This window comes from Acinonyx jubatus, chromosome C1 (genome assembly GCF_027475565.1).
Source record: "Acinonyx jubatus isolate Ajub_Pintada_27869175 chromosome C1, VMU_Ajub_asm_v1.0, whole genome shotgun sequence".
In the NCBI taxonomy this organism is placed as follows: domain Eukaryota; kingdom Metazoa; phylum Chordata; class Mammalia; order Carnivora; family Felidae; genus Acinonyx; species Acinonyx jubatus.
In genome coordinates, this window is record NC_069381.1 from 98271707 (window position 1) to 98286226 (window position 14520).

Consider the following 14520-nt stretch of genomic DNA (forward strand, 5'->3'; position numbering starts at 1 on the left):
CAGAGGGAGAGGGGGCTAGAGGATCCAAAGCAGGCTCTGTGCTGTAAATGTTCTGTGTAGGTTTCCTTTTACCCAGTGGTTGAGATCCATTGCTTTGAATTAATTTCATTTCCTGGGCAATTTTCTCAGAGATAATATTCATATTTGTGCCTAAATTTTAAAAAAAGCAAGGGGCGCCTGGGTGGCTCAGTCGGTTAAGCATCCGACTTCAGCTCAGGTCATGATCTCACAGTCCGTGAGTTCAAGCCCCGCGTCGGGCTCTGTGCTGACAGCTCAGAGCCTGGAGCCTGTTTCAGATTCTGTGTCTCCCTCTCTCTCTGCCCCTCCCCTGTTCATGCTCTGTCTCTCTCTGTCTCAAAAATAAATAAATGTTAAAAAAAAATTAAAAAAAGCAAGCAAGCATAGTCTTAAAATTTTTACTCGCTCTATCCTAAGGAAGCAAAAACTAGACACTTACTTTGGAAATCCGTCATCGGGTGTCCCTTTTCTCTGTGGCTGGCTCTCTCGGTGCATTTTTTTTCCGTGTGCATCTATCAATGCATCACTTTGTTTCTCTCCCTGACTCGCAAACTTCTTCCCTCTTCCTGAATCCTCTCTCACTTTTCCTTTTCTCTTTTTTAGCCATCTGTAGTGTTAGCCGTCGTAAATGTTCTGAACGATTCGTTCTGGTTGTTTGATGGTATTATTCCGCAGACTCTACGCATTGTTGTTTGTTTGGGAACAAGTTTTTATTTACCTAGCTGAATTTCAACAGAGTTGTAAAATGTCTGCTAAACATAAGCTCTGGGGGATTTCAAGTCTTTACAGGAGAGACTCAGCTTATATTTCTTTCTAATCACAAAGAATTTTAGGATGTAAAAATACGTCTTTCAAGAACGAGAAAAACATCCATTGTCATACTTCTTTCACATGCATACGTTTCCCAATGCTTTTAATCATAGGATACAGGTTTGTGCGATGATACTCAGGAACATTTACCTGTATTTTTATGTGATCTTGCTAGAGGCCATGTAGTGGAATGGGTAGAATGGTTAGGTTTGAATCCTCGGTAACCAAAGGGGAATCCCGAGCGGTTTACTTAGCCTCCTGGTTCCTTTTGTCTTTGAGGGGGCTAGTAAAACCCACCCAAGGTTTTTGTGAGGATTAAAATGTGGTAAGAAGACCTGTACCCATACAGACATACCTGCTTTGGTAAAGGAGCACATCAGCAGGGTTGGTATGTGCACGCATGTGTGTGTGTGTGTGTGTGTGTGATTGCTGCATAGAAGAAGCAAAAAAGAGAGGCACGTGGTTTGGTTCTCAGAGGGTGGATTCCACTGGTCTTCAGTTCCTTTTGCAGGAAGAGCTCAGAATCACAACAAGGAAACTAATCCCAAAGATGAGCCTCGCATGTCAAATCTTCCTTCTGATTTTCGTCTTTTCCATCCAAGGTAAGGTGGCGTGGGTCTCCACTGGCGACCTTGGGGCGAGTGTTAGAGTCGAAGAGGTCAGAGCCCAGCTTTCTCTGGCAGGGAGTCTCAAGATCTCAGTAACTGTCTTGCTTTTTATAGGTGCAGCTCCTGCAAATGATGATATCGTCTGGGGTACCCTGGGTCAGGACATCAACCTGGACATTCCTGGTTTTCAAATGATTAATATAGATGATATACACTGGGAAAAAGGCAAAAAGAAGGTGGCGAGGTTCCAAATTAGCAACAAGCCTAAGAATCCAGATGAAAAATATAATGTGTCAATGAATGGAACTCTAAAAATTAAACATCTGATGCTAGAAGACAGCGATACCTACAAGGTAGTTATATACGATAAGGATGGAAAGAATGCGTTGGAAAAAACATTTCAGCTGAAGATTCAAGGTAAGTCTTTATTCCCTAAATTCCTTCATCTCAGCATGGGTGCTGTTTAGTAAGTAGGGGAATAGCATTTAGGGACCGGCCCGGCCTGACCTTGGCCTTGGGCGAGCTCTAAAAAAAAAAAAAAAAAAAAAAAAAAAAGAATCTAATGCCTCTCTCCCAGCTCAGTGAGGGCTCCCGTCCTGTGGAAAAGATGAGGTCCACACGTGTGGAAATCCACGGGGGAGAGATCCTCACCTCTATTTGCCTAAAACGCTCTCTTCAGAGGTTACGGGGATGTAGAGCTGAGTGTCCAACCCAGATTAAGGTGGCATCAATCAGGAGGAGGGGAGCACGTGGGCAGGAGAAAACAGCGGTCATTCCAGGTGGCTCGTGAAGGAGCAAGCGGGGTGTGGGGCAGGCTAACTGGAGAGTACTGGGTCTTCCATCGGGTTTGAAGCCAGGATGCCCTGAAGGAGTCGTTCTAAGCCCTAAAGGGCTGGAAGTGATGAATTTAAAGATGAACGGCCAGTGTTTGAGATCTACTCAACAGGAGAGCCATCAGAAGCAGAAGTTAACTCTTGCTGCTCTCTGTAGAACGTACGCCAGGGGTGGTTGGCTGTGTGTGGTGGGCCGGGAGGGCCGGCGTGCATGTTGACGACGAGCCAGGGAGCTGCTGCTATAATCCGAGTGAGGTGAGAAGGAGCTGGCTGGTGATTCGTAACTCAGGCTGCCTATTAGAGTCAACTGAGGTGCTAGGAAAGGTTACCGGTGCCTAGGTCCCAGCCCGGACCAATCAAACCCGAACTCCCTGGCATGGGGCCGGGGCATCAGCAGGTGTTCGAGCACCCCAGCTGACTCATGGGCAGCCAAAGCACGACCACTGGCCTCGATAAAGGGTGCCTGTAAATGAGGAAGCAGGGTACACGGGGGTGGGGGGGGCGGGGAAGGATGGGCAAGATGGTCTGGGTACAGCAGACAAGGAAGAGAAAGTGAAATTAAATGACACTCAAGTTGAAAGTCCAGGAGACCCTCGGCAGGGGGAGGGGCACAATAGGAGGAAGAGAAGCTTGGGGAGAAAGACAGGAACTCCAGCAGCAGCATGAGCCAGAGTTTCAGAGGGCAAATAAATCAATATTTCTGTGCTTCGCACAGGAATTGTCGCCAGAGACAGGGTCCCTTCCCCCTCCCTAGGATCACCCTCCGGCCTGTTCCCAGCCCCCACTCTAGCAATCCCAGATGGGCCAGCTCCCTGCAAATGACAACTTTCCATACCCTAGTTCTGCAACCCTGAACGGAGAGGATATTCCAGAAATGGGGTGAGACTAAGAACAGAGCCGGAAAGGGCCTCTGCTTCCGGGCCCTGGGAACACAGCTCTCCTGACTCCTGTCCATATGGGCTCAAGTGTCCTCTCCCGAACACGAGCCTTACACGTGTGTCTCATCTAGTAATGCAGTGATGATGGCTTATCAACTAGGCATCAGGTGCCCTGCTACGTGATCCTGTTTAAGGTTCCCAGCAACGCGGACAGCATCCTCTTATCATCCAGAGGGAATCAGGAGCAACTTGTCCGAAGTCTCACAGTTTGACAGGAGCAGAGTCAGGGTGCAAGTTCAGCGCTTCTCTTAATGAGGATGGTGACATTCCCCACCCCCCCCCCCAAACAGCTTTATTGAGATAGAATTCACATACCAGAAATTCACCCATTTAAAGTGTACAATTCAATGGCTTTTGGTATATTCAGTTAGGCAACTAGCTCACAACTGATTGTAGATGTGTTCGTTACCCAAAAATAACCCCCACTCTCCTTGGCCAAAAGACAGAGATCTTTCCATGACACAACTGGTGCCTGCTGAGTGAGTGTGTGTGTGTGTGTGTGTGTGTGTGTGTGTCAGTGTCACATGGCATCTTAATTCAGCTTGTGGTCTGGTCCTCATTACTTGCAACATGGCCTTGGGCAAATTCTCCGCCTGCTCTGAGCCTGATTTGTGTAATAATAACTCCATGGGATATTCAGTGAGATAACTGAGCAAAGGTGCTGGACAGCACGTGGGACCCAATACCCATTTGCTCAGTGCTGATGCCCTACCCCAACCCTGTTTCTTCATGCATCTATAGTTTCAGTTTCCTTGAGGAGGCTGCTGCCCCTGGCTAGAGAGGCATCAGAAGTTCTCTTAAAAGAGAGCTTAGGGGAGAACTAATAAATCCTAGCAACCTGGATCTAGGGAGTTCTCATCTACGTGATGTGCCCCCACTGGATCCAGCCATGCCTCTTCCGGGAAGCTACTTACAGAGAGGACATTTACAAAGACGTGGCTCCAAGAACCTGCTCATTGCTGTGTGGTTTATGTTAGTGAAAAACTAGAAAGGGTCACAAAGTCCCCAGCAGTTACAAACTTCTTCATTAAATTAAGACACCTCATTTAAAAAGATGGGGAGATGAATATTTCTTGATGTTCAGAAAGGAAAGAATTTCATAACAGATCATCAGTAAGGAGGGAAAAAAGCAGACTACAAAATCATACGATCCAGTTTTAGTTTTTAAAACATTATGTGTATGTGTGTTACGTATCGAAAGCATCTATTGACTCTGGGTAGTAGAATTACACGCGATTTTTTAAATCTTGAAACATGTTACTGTAGCTGATCAAGTTTTACAATGATTAGATGTTACTGTTAGAAATAGAAAGAAGATTCTTTCGATTTTGAAAAGGCAAATAGACACCTTGACTTGACCCCTAGACTCTTCACTGCCCCTGCCTTGTAGGCCCTCCATCCTGTTCATTCTGGACCCCAAAGAATCTTGGGATGGGAAGAAAAGTTAATTTCTGCATACCTATCTACTAGAGCAGAAATGAAATTTGATGGGAACGTGTACAGAGAAGATACGTTGCCTGGGAGGCAGGGAGGGAGGGGTCATTGAAAAAGCAGCCATCTGGCTGCATAATGGATGGAGAGAAATTGAACGAGAAAGGTGGTTAAGTCTGGGAAAAGAGAGCAAGGGTGAGAACAAGAACAGAAGAGAAGAAAAAGAAGGAGGTCAGACAGCTAAGAAGTGGTGACATTAGGATTTGGACCAGCCCTGTGTGAAGCCAAGGGCTTTTTCTTTCATGACGCAGCCTTGGAATATTGTTGTGTCAGAAAAAGAGAGGCAGGGAGTTGATGATTATGAGGGGCTGGTACCCACTCACCCCAGAACTTGAGCTGCACACCCGGCCCTCTCCTCCCAGGACCTGGTGGATGGATGGGAGTAGGGTCTGTTTGTGACCAAGGTCCCAGACCACACATGTAACGACACCTCCAGGGTAGGGTTCCTGGCTGCATGGAAGCATTGCCCCCCTCAAGTTTTGGGGATCAAGACATGCTAACTGTCTTACCCATGCTCCTGAACTTGGGCTTAGAAGAGTGAGCTCCTCCCGTTATCGCCATTTATTAGTGGGTGCCCTTAGATCACCATTGAACCTCTCAGGGCTTTGGGGATATCCACTGTAAATGGCAAGAAAAATCAGCCTCTTCTCTTTGTTAGGATTAAGTGACATCATGTATGTGAAAACATTTTGAGGTATAAAATAGCACATAAACATTTGACAGGATGCATTTTTTTTCCTGCTCATATGATGTATCTATGAACGTCATAAAAAAATTGTTCTGAGTGTGCTGTATAAAAAAAATAAAAATGGGGGCGCCTGGGTGGCTCAGTCAGTTGAGCATCCGACTTCGGCTCAGGTCATGATCTCGCAGTTCATGAGTCTGAGCCCACATCGGGCTCTGTGCTGACAGCTCAGAGCCTGGAGCCTGCTTCCGATTCTGTGTCTCCCTCTCGCTCTGCCCCTCCCCCACTCATGCTCTGTCTCTCTCTGTCAAAAATAAAATAAACATTAAAAAAAATTCTTTAAATAAAAATGATTTGCAACAATAGCTAGTGGTCTCGGAAATCGTCTCCTGGTCCCAGACTAACTCCATTCCCCCCTCCATAAATAAGTATGTCAGTTAAAATCAGAAAATTGACTACTATGAATTGGATCTTTTTTTTTTTTTTTCCAGAGAAGGTCTCAACGCCTAACATCGACTGGAATTGTATCAACAAAACCCTGGTCTGTAAGATATCAAATGGAACAGACCCTGAATTAAAACTGTACGTAAACGGGACCAGTATCAAGCCCGTTTCTTCGAAATTCAGCACATACAGGTTTATAAACAAGCAGAAGATATTAGTCAACTGCACGGCAGAAAACAAAGTCAGCAAGGAAAGCGACGTGAAGATGATCACTTGTTCAGGTGTGTGGCAAGCACTGGTCCGACATCCCAAGCTCATTTGGCAAACACAGCCTGTCAGGTCTGGGGCAGAGACTCGCTCTGGGGCACGGGGGACTGGGCTGGGAGGCAGCCCTTTGAAAACACACCTCTTCCTTCTGGAAACCTTCAAGGGAAGCCTTGAAGGAGAGAGGGGTGTGGTGTTCTTGGGCGTCCGTCCATGGAGCACAATTTAACGTCGGGCAATCGAAAAGATCCTCTGAAGGAACTGTCGAGGTTTATCTCATGCAAACCCCCATTTCCCAGAGAGGTCAACTGACTTGCTCAAGGTCCCTCAGCTAGTCAGTGACCAGGATTGTGACTCCCAGGGTAATGATGGAGAAGGGAGCAAAAAAAGATTACTTTGTACAAGGGAGATGGGCAGTACTTCCTACCAGGAGCAAAGGTAGAAGGGCCGTAGAAACCCAGAAGTTAGGAAGGTACGGGGAGAGGACACGCTCACGGCCAGGGAAGACGGTGGACACAGTGAGGCGAAGCTCCTCCCACCACAGAGCTGACAGCCCCGTGTGGTGTCAGCACTAGGAAGTCCTGAAACTCTAAGAGTTTAAACTCTTCTCCAGGGTCCCCAGCTTGACATGACCCCGGAAGTAATTCTTGAGAGGCAGCCTGTGGTAGTGGGAGCTCTGGGGACCAGGGGCCTGGACTTCTAGTTTGGGTCTGTCCAAATTTAGCAAGATTACCTCGTCAGAGCTCCCCCACCCCCACCCCCATCTCTGGGCTTCTGTCACCTGGTCCACAAAGAGAATGAGCACCATGAGCTCCAAAAGTCTCTTCTTCTGGTATCCTGTGAGTACCTTTCCCGTGCTGTCTGGTTAACCCCTCTGAAGGGACATTGAACACACACAAAAATAGTTAATTGGCCAGATGCCCTGAGTTTCTACAGGAACTATGGCTGGTTAGCTACCTCTGGAAACAGCCCTGAACCAGTATGAAGTCAGAAGTGAGGCTTTTTCATATATACTTTCAATTAGTTATCTGTTGCTGCATAACAGATTACTTTTGTTAGTGGCTTGCAATGACAGTTCCTGTCTCCCAGTGTCTGTGAGTCATGAGTCTGGGAATGACTTTGCTGGCTGGTTCTGGCTCAGTCTTCCGTGAGGCCGCAGTCAAGACACCGGCAGGGACCACAGTCGTGTCAGTCAGGCCCAGGCTCGGTGCGGGGAGGGTCCACGTCCAGGCTCGTTCGTGTGGACCGTTGGGCCGCCTCACAATATGGCTGCTAGCTTCCCTCCTTGCTGGCTAAGAGAGAGTAAGTACCCAGGACCAAAGCCACAGTCTATTTGTAACTTCACCTCAGGAGACATATCCCATCACTTCTGCTGTGTTCTGTTCTTCAGAAGCAACTCAGTAAGCCCAGCCCACATGCATAGTAGGGGACTGCACAGAGATGGGAATACCCAGAGGTGGGGGGCTGTGGGGGCCAGCTTAGAGTCTGCCCACCACATGCTTAGACCAGCATCACTTCACTCTTCACGTTGGTCCCCAGCCATGGCTCCGCGCCCCCCTGCCCCCTGATCACTGAGGCTCCCTGCCTGAATCTATCTGTCCCTTCTTGACTTCACAACCTCTTTTCCCCCTTCCGGGAGGCCCCTGATCAGAGCTGCCCCACTTAGCAAATACAAAAGACAGTATAAGTATCTTCTAAGTGCTTCATGGGACATACTTATGCTAAAACTTATCCATTGTTTATCCAAAATTCAAATGAACCTGGGTGTCCTGTGTTTTATCCAGTGACCCTGCTCTTCATGTTTATTTTAGCCAGAGCCCACAAGTATAGACATGTGTGTGCATCAGGGATGGAGGGAGTCAGGAAGGGCCTCGGGAGAAGCCAAGGCTCAAAGGTGGGACCTTCGTGTCCCTTCCTCTGTGGTGCAGAGCAGACGCCAGTCCGAGGAAGGGCCGAGAAAGAGATGGGAAGAACACCTTGGGAGGGCCGGGGGAGGTGCAGGTACCCTCAAAGGGATCACTTTCAAGGGCCAAGCCAGAGCGGGGCAAGGACAAGAGTAACCATTTGGCTCAGCAGAGGTGAGCCTGTCCTCGAAACCAAAACCCTGAGGGAGGAGCAGGTTTGGAGGCAGAAGAAGGACCCCATCACAGGAACGTAGGGGCACATCATCTCCAGAAGGGCACACAGGAAGCCGAACGCTTGGATTCAGAGACGGACAGGGTGTGGTTTTAAATGATGGAGCCATGGCCGCCTCTGAGACAAGCTGGAAGGTTCCCTGTGGAGAGCACCTCAGGTGCCTCGGAGGGCCACACCGGACAGGCCTGCCAGCGGGCGGTGTGAGGCATGCCCGCGTATCTCCCAGTGCCCCACACTGGGGTGTGGCCACCCCATGGCTGCGTGGCTCGGCCCGCACTCCCTGACCTGTCTCAGATCCTGGGGAGTTGAGCCCGAGAGAGACTCCAGCAGCCCCTGGCTCCAGCCTGTGGAGCCTAAAGGACCCCAATGCTTTCTCGGTCCCATGGAACGGGAGCTTAGTGTCCTGCCTGCTTTTCGAATGGAGGCACCTTCGTCCACACGGCAGGGAGAGGTTGTGTAACCGGCAGGCAAAGAATGGGGCAGAGAGAGCCCCGAGGAACGAGAGAATGAACAAACCGTTGCAGTCAGATCTGTTCAGTTTGCTTCTCGGGCCTCTGGCCTGCTCCCAGGGCCCATCGTGGGCTTCCCGGGTAACAGGGTCTTCCTGGGGACGTTGGGCTGGAAAAGGGTTTCCTTGTGACACTGGCTGAGCTCCAGTTTGTTCTCCAGATGTGCCAGTCCCCCGCCACACGGCCCCAGCTGCTGCCTCTCTAACTGCTGTTGACTCACAAAGGGCAGCCGGCCCAGCACCTCTCCCGGGAAATGGCTCCCAGAATCACCAGTGCACAGGGCTCTACTAAGAACAAGACCTCACCCCTATGTGTTGTTTTACAGTTTACAAAGCACTTTCACATCCATTATCTGATTGACCTCCAACAGCCACCCTGTGATGTAAGTTTCATGATCTCCCTTTTATGAAGAATGGAACAGGCTCAGAGAGGTGGAGTCCCTTACCAAAGGTCACACAGCTCTTGCCTAGAAGAGCCTGGATTCAAACCCATTTCTCTGCACACAGAGTTGTTGTCAGCCTCGTGGCATCACAGCCACTGACGGTCTGTGAGCTGAAGATCAAATCCACGGCTGCTGCTAACTCACTGTGTGTGTGAGGTTCTCCCACGGGCCGGGGAAAATCCGGGAGGGGTTGCTGGCCAGTGGGCCGGACAACTGAAAGATTTACCCCAAGTCTTTGGAAAATGCCTGGTCAAGAGGGTGAGGGGGAAAAAATGGTGCAGGAGGGCAGCCAGAGATGAAGGTGGGTAAATAGTGCAGAAACCTGGACACGAGGGGCTGCTTAAAGGAACCACTCAGAAACAGATGCTGTGTGGCCTCAGGCAACTCATCCTCCCTCTCTGGGCCTGTCTGTGAAACTCAAAGGTGATGCTAGATTGTCTCTAAACTCCTCCTCAGAGCTAAACTTCTGTGACATGCGCCTTGATGAGGAGCAGTGGACAATGTCCCAGCACACGAGGAATTTGGCATTTCCAGTCCAGACCAGCTGCCCGCCCCCCCCCCCCCAGGAGCCATCTGGGTTGGGGGGGCTTATCCTGGACCCTGCCCTTTGGGAGGCTGATACAATTGAGAGCCTCCACGAGCTCGGCTTTTCTGAGGTTGAAAGGTCCCATCAGCCTCTTTTTATCCGCGTCATACGGCCAGCGCCGTAAGATGGCCGCTCTGCCCGGGGCCCCTCCCCCGCTCCATCCACTCCTGTTCCTCTTGCAGAGAAGGGTCTGGACCTGTATTTCATTATTGGTGTTTGTGGAGGAAGCACCATCTTCGTCATCTTCATGGTGCTACTCATTTTCTACATCAACAAGAGGAAAAAACAGAACAGTAGGAGGAATGGTAAGTCCCCCCCCCCCGCCCCCCGCCACCCCACTTCTGTCCCCCTGCAGGCCCCAGGCAAAATCCCCATGGAAACAACTCATGGGGACGACACTCTGAGTCTGGAAAGAAAATAATGGAGATGGGGAGTTTGAGGATGTCAGGCTTATCACCAGCGGTTACAGTGTGTTCCATTTCGTGGTTAGCTTGATCTTTGAAAAACACATTCTCGGTGGTGACAATAGGAGAGCTGTGAGAAGCCGAATCCTGGTTGGCCTCCTGGAATCCCCCGCCGAGGCTGACTCGGTGAAGGCCTATGCGGACCTATTTCGAATGAGCCACACGTCTCTACGTGGGTAGAGCGGTTAGCGTCAAAACATGGTTTCCATCAACAAACATCTCGTCCTGTCTTGAGAGGGCGGCCCGAGATGTGTTCAGGACCAGGCTCCTAGGAGCACAGGTACAATTTCAGGGACCTACGAGGACACGTATGGTCTAAAACCAGGGGTTTATGCCCCCCTTTCCGATTTGTTGTTCAGATGGAACGTGCTAGTTCTGGGACTGTTGCGTCCGCAAGTCAGGCCTCTCCAACAGCCACCAAGAATGAGAACGTTAGGCTCAGAAGTGGGGAGCTGGGCTCAAAGAGCATACAGTACAGGCCACCCAAGGCAGTGAGTTCACATGACGGTGCCTTAGGTGTCCCTGCAGGCTCTGGGGTGGGGGCGGGGCCCCATGCTCCAGGAGCATCCAGCAAGCTGTGTCTGGCCAACAGCAAGACGTGCAGCCAGGCAGGAAGGTCCCTCAGGTCCTGGGCAATCTGCCATTCACTGTAGGGCTGGGTCCCCTCACTCTGGGTCTCTCCCTAGAGCGGGCCCGGGAAGCCCATGCCGGCCACCGGCAGTGCCACGCAAACAAGGACGTGGGCTGAACCTGCCCCAGCGGTGGTGGCCTTGGACCCCCTTTGGATTTAGCTTGCTTCCTTCAGACTTCTCGCCTTGGGTCTCCTTCGGGCCCCTGCCCCTCAGCCCCATGTCCTGCCACACCACTGCCCCCAGTGTGGCGCCATATTTCCACCACCATCTTTCCAGCGCTCTCTGCCCCCGTGGAGCAGAATTGCTTGCCGAGTCCCACAGGCACGCATAGCTCCGTCACCCCTGTGCCCTGCTCAGGCGGTTCTCTGCCCGAGTCCCCCTGCATTTGTCCACTGCCTGATGGTCAAAGACCATGTATTCTTCCGATGTGGCCCTCGCATGGCACCCCGCGACAAGGCGATCCCTGCTTTCGCCAGGCCAAAGTGACCAGCGTGATCATTAGCCGACGCTGACAAGCAGTCACTTGTGCCAGGCACTTATCTCTGTAACAGAATGCTTCGTGTTCATTATCATATCCAACTGTCTCGGTGATCCTGTGAGATAGATAATATCCATACAAGTGAGGAAATTCAAGCTCAATGAGGGTGAGTGATTCCCTCCCAATCCTATGGCCCGCGGGCTGAGTCAGGACGAGGGCGATATAAGCCGGGAGCCCATCAAATGAAGCAAAATTGAAGGAGACCATCGCCCTCAGGGCCCACGCTGCCCTTGCCCAACCCTGAGAGCGAGGGCTCTTTCAAGGCCATGCCCTGGGCGTCTTGCTTGCGTCACCCTAGTCTGGGCCCCGGGTGCGTACCCAGGAGGCGAGATGAGTGAGAAAGGACACTGAGTATGAAGTAATTCCTGGGAGCAGACATTTGGGCAGTGGCTGAAGTGACAGGCGTGGGCAAACCGGGCCCCACAGTCCTGCTCTGCCAGGCAGGCCGCTCCGAGCCCCAGCTCACCCGTCTGTGCGAGCCGGCCTGGGGTCTCAGCCACTTGGCCACACCCCACCCCTCCTCCCAGAGCCCCTGGGCTCTGCCTGCACCCCTCGGGGCTCTCACCGGAGACGGACATTGTGTGCATTGTGCGCGTTCCGCTCTGTGTCACTTGATTTCAGGCTTCCTGAGGGCAGTGTTTGCGGCCGAGCCGTTGCTGCTACTTTAGCCATGGCACCTGAACCCAGAAGACAGGGAATAGATGTTTGAAGAACAAACGGACGGGACGGTGGGTGGCGGACAAATGGGCAGCCCAAGCTTGCCTTAGACGAGGGCTGTAAGAGCCCCACTGCTGGGAATTGGGGTCAGGGTCAAGGTCCTCCCCACAGCGTGCTGGCGTACCCACCGCTACCTCGGGCCAGCAAAGGTAGCATAGAGGACGTGTTTTTCCCTTTCTGTGCCCTTGACCTTTGGTGCACAGAGCACTCTGGCCCCTCACGTGTCACAACCACGTTGTTAGACTCTGAGTCTTCACGTTCAAAGCCACCTGAGACTGCATTTTCCGCCATGAGGGGCGGCTCTTCCATGGGCAGCCTCACCCGAAGCTACAGGGGGGGGTGGTTCAGAGGGGGCCTATGATTCCCGGGGCTGTACCCGCTCCATACTGACATGTAGGGCCATTCCTTGGCCCCAGGAGGACACCCTCTTCCTAACTCCCTTGGGAGCCCCCCCCCAGCTCCCTTGGGAGCCCCCCACCCCCCAACCAAGGATGGCTTTGGACACAGAGACCAGAACGCCTCCCTCGTAGCCCGGGGAGTCCCGAGGGGCCAGCGGGGCCCTCCAGGCCTAGAGAAGTAGGAAGCCTCCTCACAGATTGCCCGTGTGGTTTTAAGACAGCAAAGGAACAGCCACGTTACTGGGAGTTGTGGCCCTGCCTTCGTGGAGGGCAGTCACACATCATGGAAAATTCCAGACGGGGCGAGAAGTTCTTTTCCTGCCAACCCCAAGAGGATGGGGCTGGCTTGTGAATTTCTGAGAAATGCATGGACACTAGGGGAGTTTCTAAGGTCTCAAAAGCCTCTTGCTCACGTTCCTTGGAACACACCTGCATGAAAGGCAGATCTAACAGGGAAACCCACCTGAAGGCAGGCTGTTGCTAATGTCCCCTCTGACTATTAAGCTCCTGCCCTGAGGGCTCTAACCACAGGGTCCCCTCTGGGCATGGTCTCTTGGATAACCCAGAGGCAAGGCGCTGAGGTCCATGTCTTCCGGACACCCAGACACAAAGCTGTCTCCTCTCCCCGCCTCTTTGCCTCTGGCTCCCTGAGTTCTGGAAGCCCTGGGCTCTCACTCCACCCTGCCGGTGGGCGTTTCTGTCTCTCCTACAGGACCTGGACATTTTAGAGCGCAGAGGGGGCTTCTGCCTCATCGCGTCCCCCCAAACAGCATGGCATTTTGCACGTAGGTGGTACACTCAGTAAATATTTACACCAATCCTATGTTACCGAGAGACCTATCAGAGGTTTTATTGTTGCAGATGAAGAGCTGGAGATAAAAGCATGCAGAGTAACCACCAAGAAAAGGGGCCCAAAGCCCTGCCAGGTGCCAGGCTCGACTCCTCAAAGTCCCGCTGCGTCCCAGGCTCCTCCACCGCCCAGTCATCGGCCCCAGGCCCCGGGTCATCGGCCACCGCCTCCTGGCCACCGGGCCCAGCACAACCAGCAGAGGAAGGCCCCCCCTCCACCAGCCACACAAGTTTATCAGCAGAAAGGCCCTCCCCTCCCCAGGCCTCGAGTTCAACCCAAAGCTCCCCGTGGGGCCACAGGAAACTCATAACTCTGTCTCCTGACCTGGGTGTCCCCTTCCTCTAATTAAAAGCGATAGAAATCGTCCTTTCCCATAAAGGCACCGTGGAATTTCTCCGCTGGGAGGGGGAGCACCTACACTTCCATCAGGCGTGTTCTGCGGTAGGATGACCACCCCTGGGCTCGCGGGCCATGCCATGTCGGCATCTCCTAGCTCACCTGCATGCTCTAACACCTGGAGCCGCTGCTCCTTGTCACGCCCAGAAGGGCTGGCAATACAAGTGCCACCATCAGGAGGATGGGCCACCGACCACCAAGTCCTCGCCTCCCCTTCAGATCCCGTGCAGACGTGAGGCGTCCTGCAGCACCGGGACCTCGCTGCAAGCCGTCTGCCTGCTCAAGACGCCCTTGGGTTTCTTATGTATCTGGTGGACGCTTGCCCACCATCTTGGACGTAGAAGGGAAATAAAAGCTTTCATTTGACCTCAGTGTCTGCTCATTGTAGAAAGAAGCCCAGCATCAAGCTGCTGGATAAGAAGGAGGCGGGGTGTGTGTGACAGCAGGATCCAGTTTGGTCACCCCAGTTCACCCGGACCGCCTAATCCCCCTGCCGAGGACAACCAGAACGTGCTCCCCAGGTCTCAGCTGCAAAGCTGGCCCGATAGGCTATCTGTAGACTTGTCTGATGGATTGAAACCTCTGTGCGCAAAGTATAAGGAGGGGCACCGGCAAACGTACTTGTTTGGGTCTCGCTTCCTTGACTGTTTAGACACGGGCACAAGGATCTGTAGAATCATCCCTGAAAAGAAAGGAATCTGTGAATACTGGCGCTGACACGAGCCTACCAAACACCACCAAAAGGCAGGCCAAGAGCCAGG

The 14520-nt window shown here is 52.0% G+C and overlaps 1 protein-coding gene across 1 annotated transcript; it reads left to right on the forward strand.

Annotated features, from left to right (window-relative positions):
- The first annotated feature begins 1197 nt into the window (after nucleotides 1–1197).
- On the forward strand, nucleotides 1198–14125 carry CD2 (CD2 molecule). Its single transcript, XM_027060813.2, has 6 exons — nucleotides 1198–1216; nucleotides 1340–1430; nucleotides 1551–1853; nucleotides 5875–6108; nucleotides 9947–10069; nucleotides 13375–14125. The coding sequence occupies exons 2-6, from the start codon at nucleotides 1379–1381 to the stop codon at nucleotides 13671–13673; spliced, it is 1011 nt and encodes a 336-aa protein (XP_026916614.2). The 5' UTR covers nucleotides 1198–1216; nucleotides 1340–1378; the 3' UTR covers nucleotides 13674–14125.
- The last annotated feature ends 395 nt before the right edge of the window (nucleotides 14126–14520 follow it).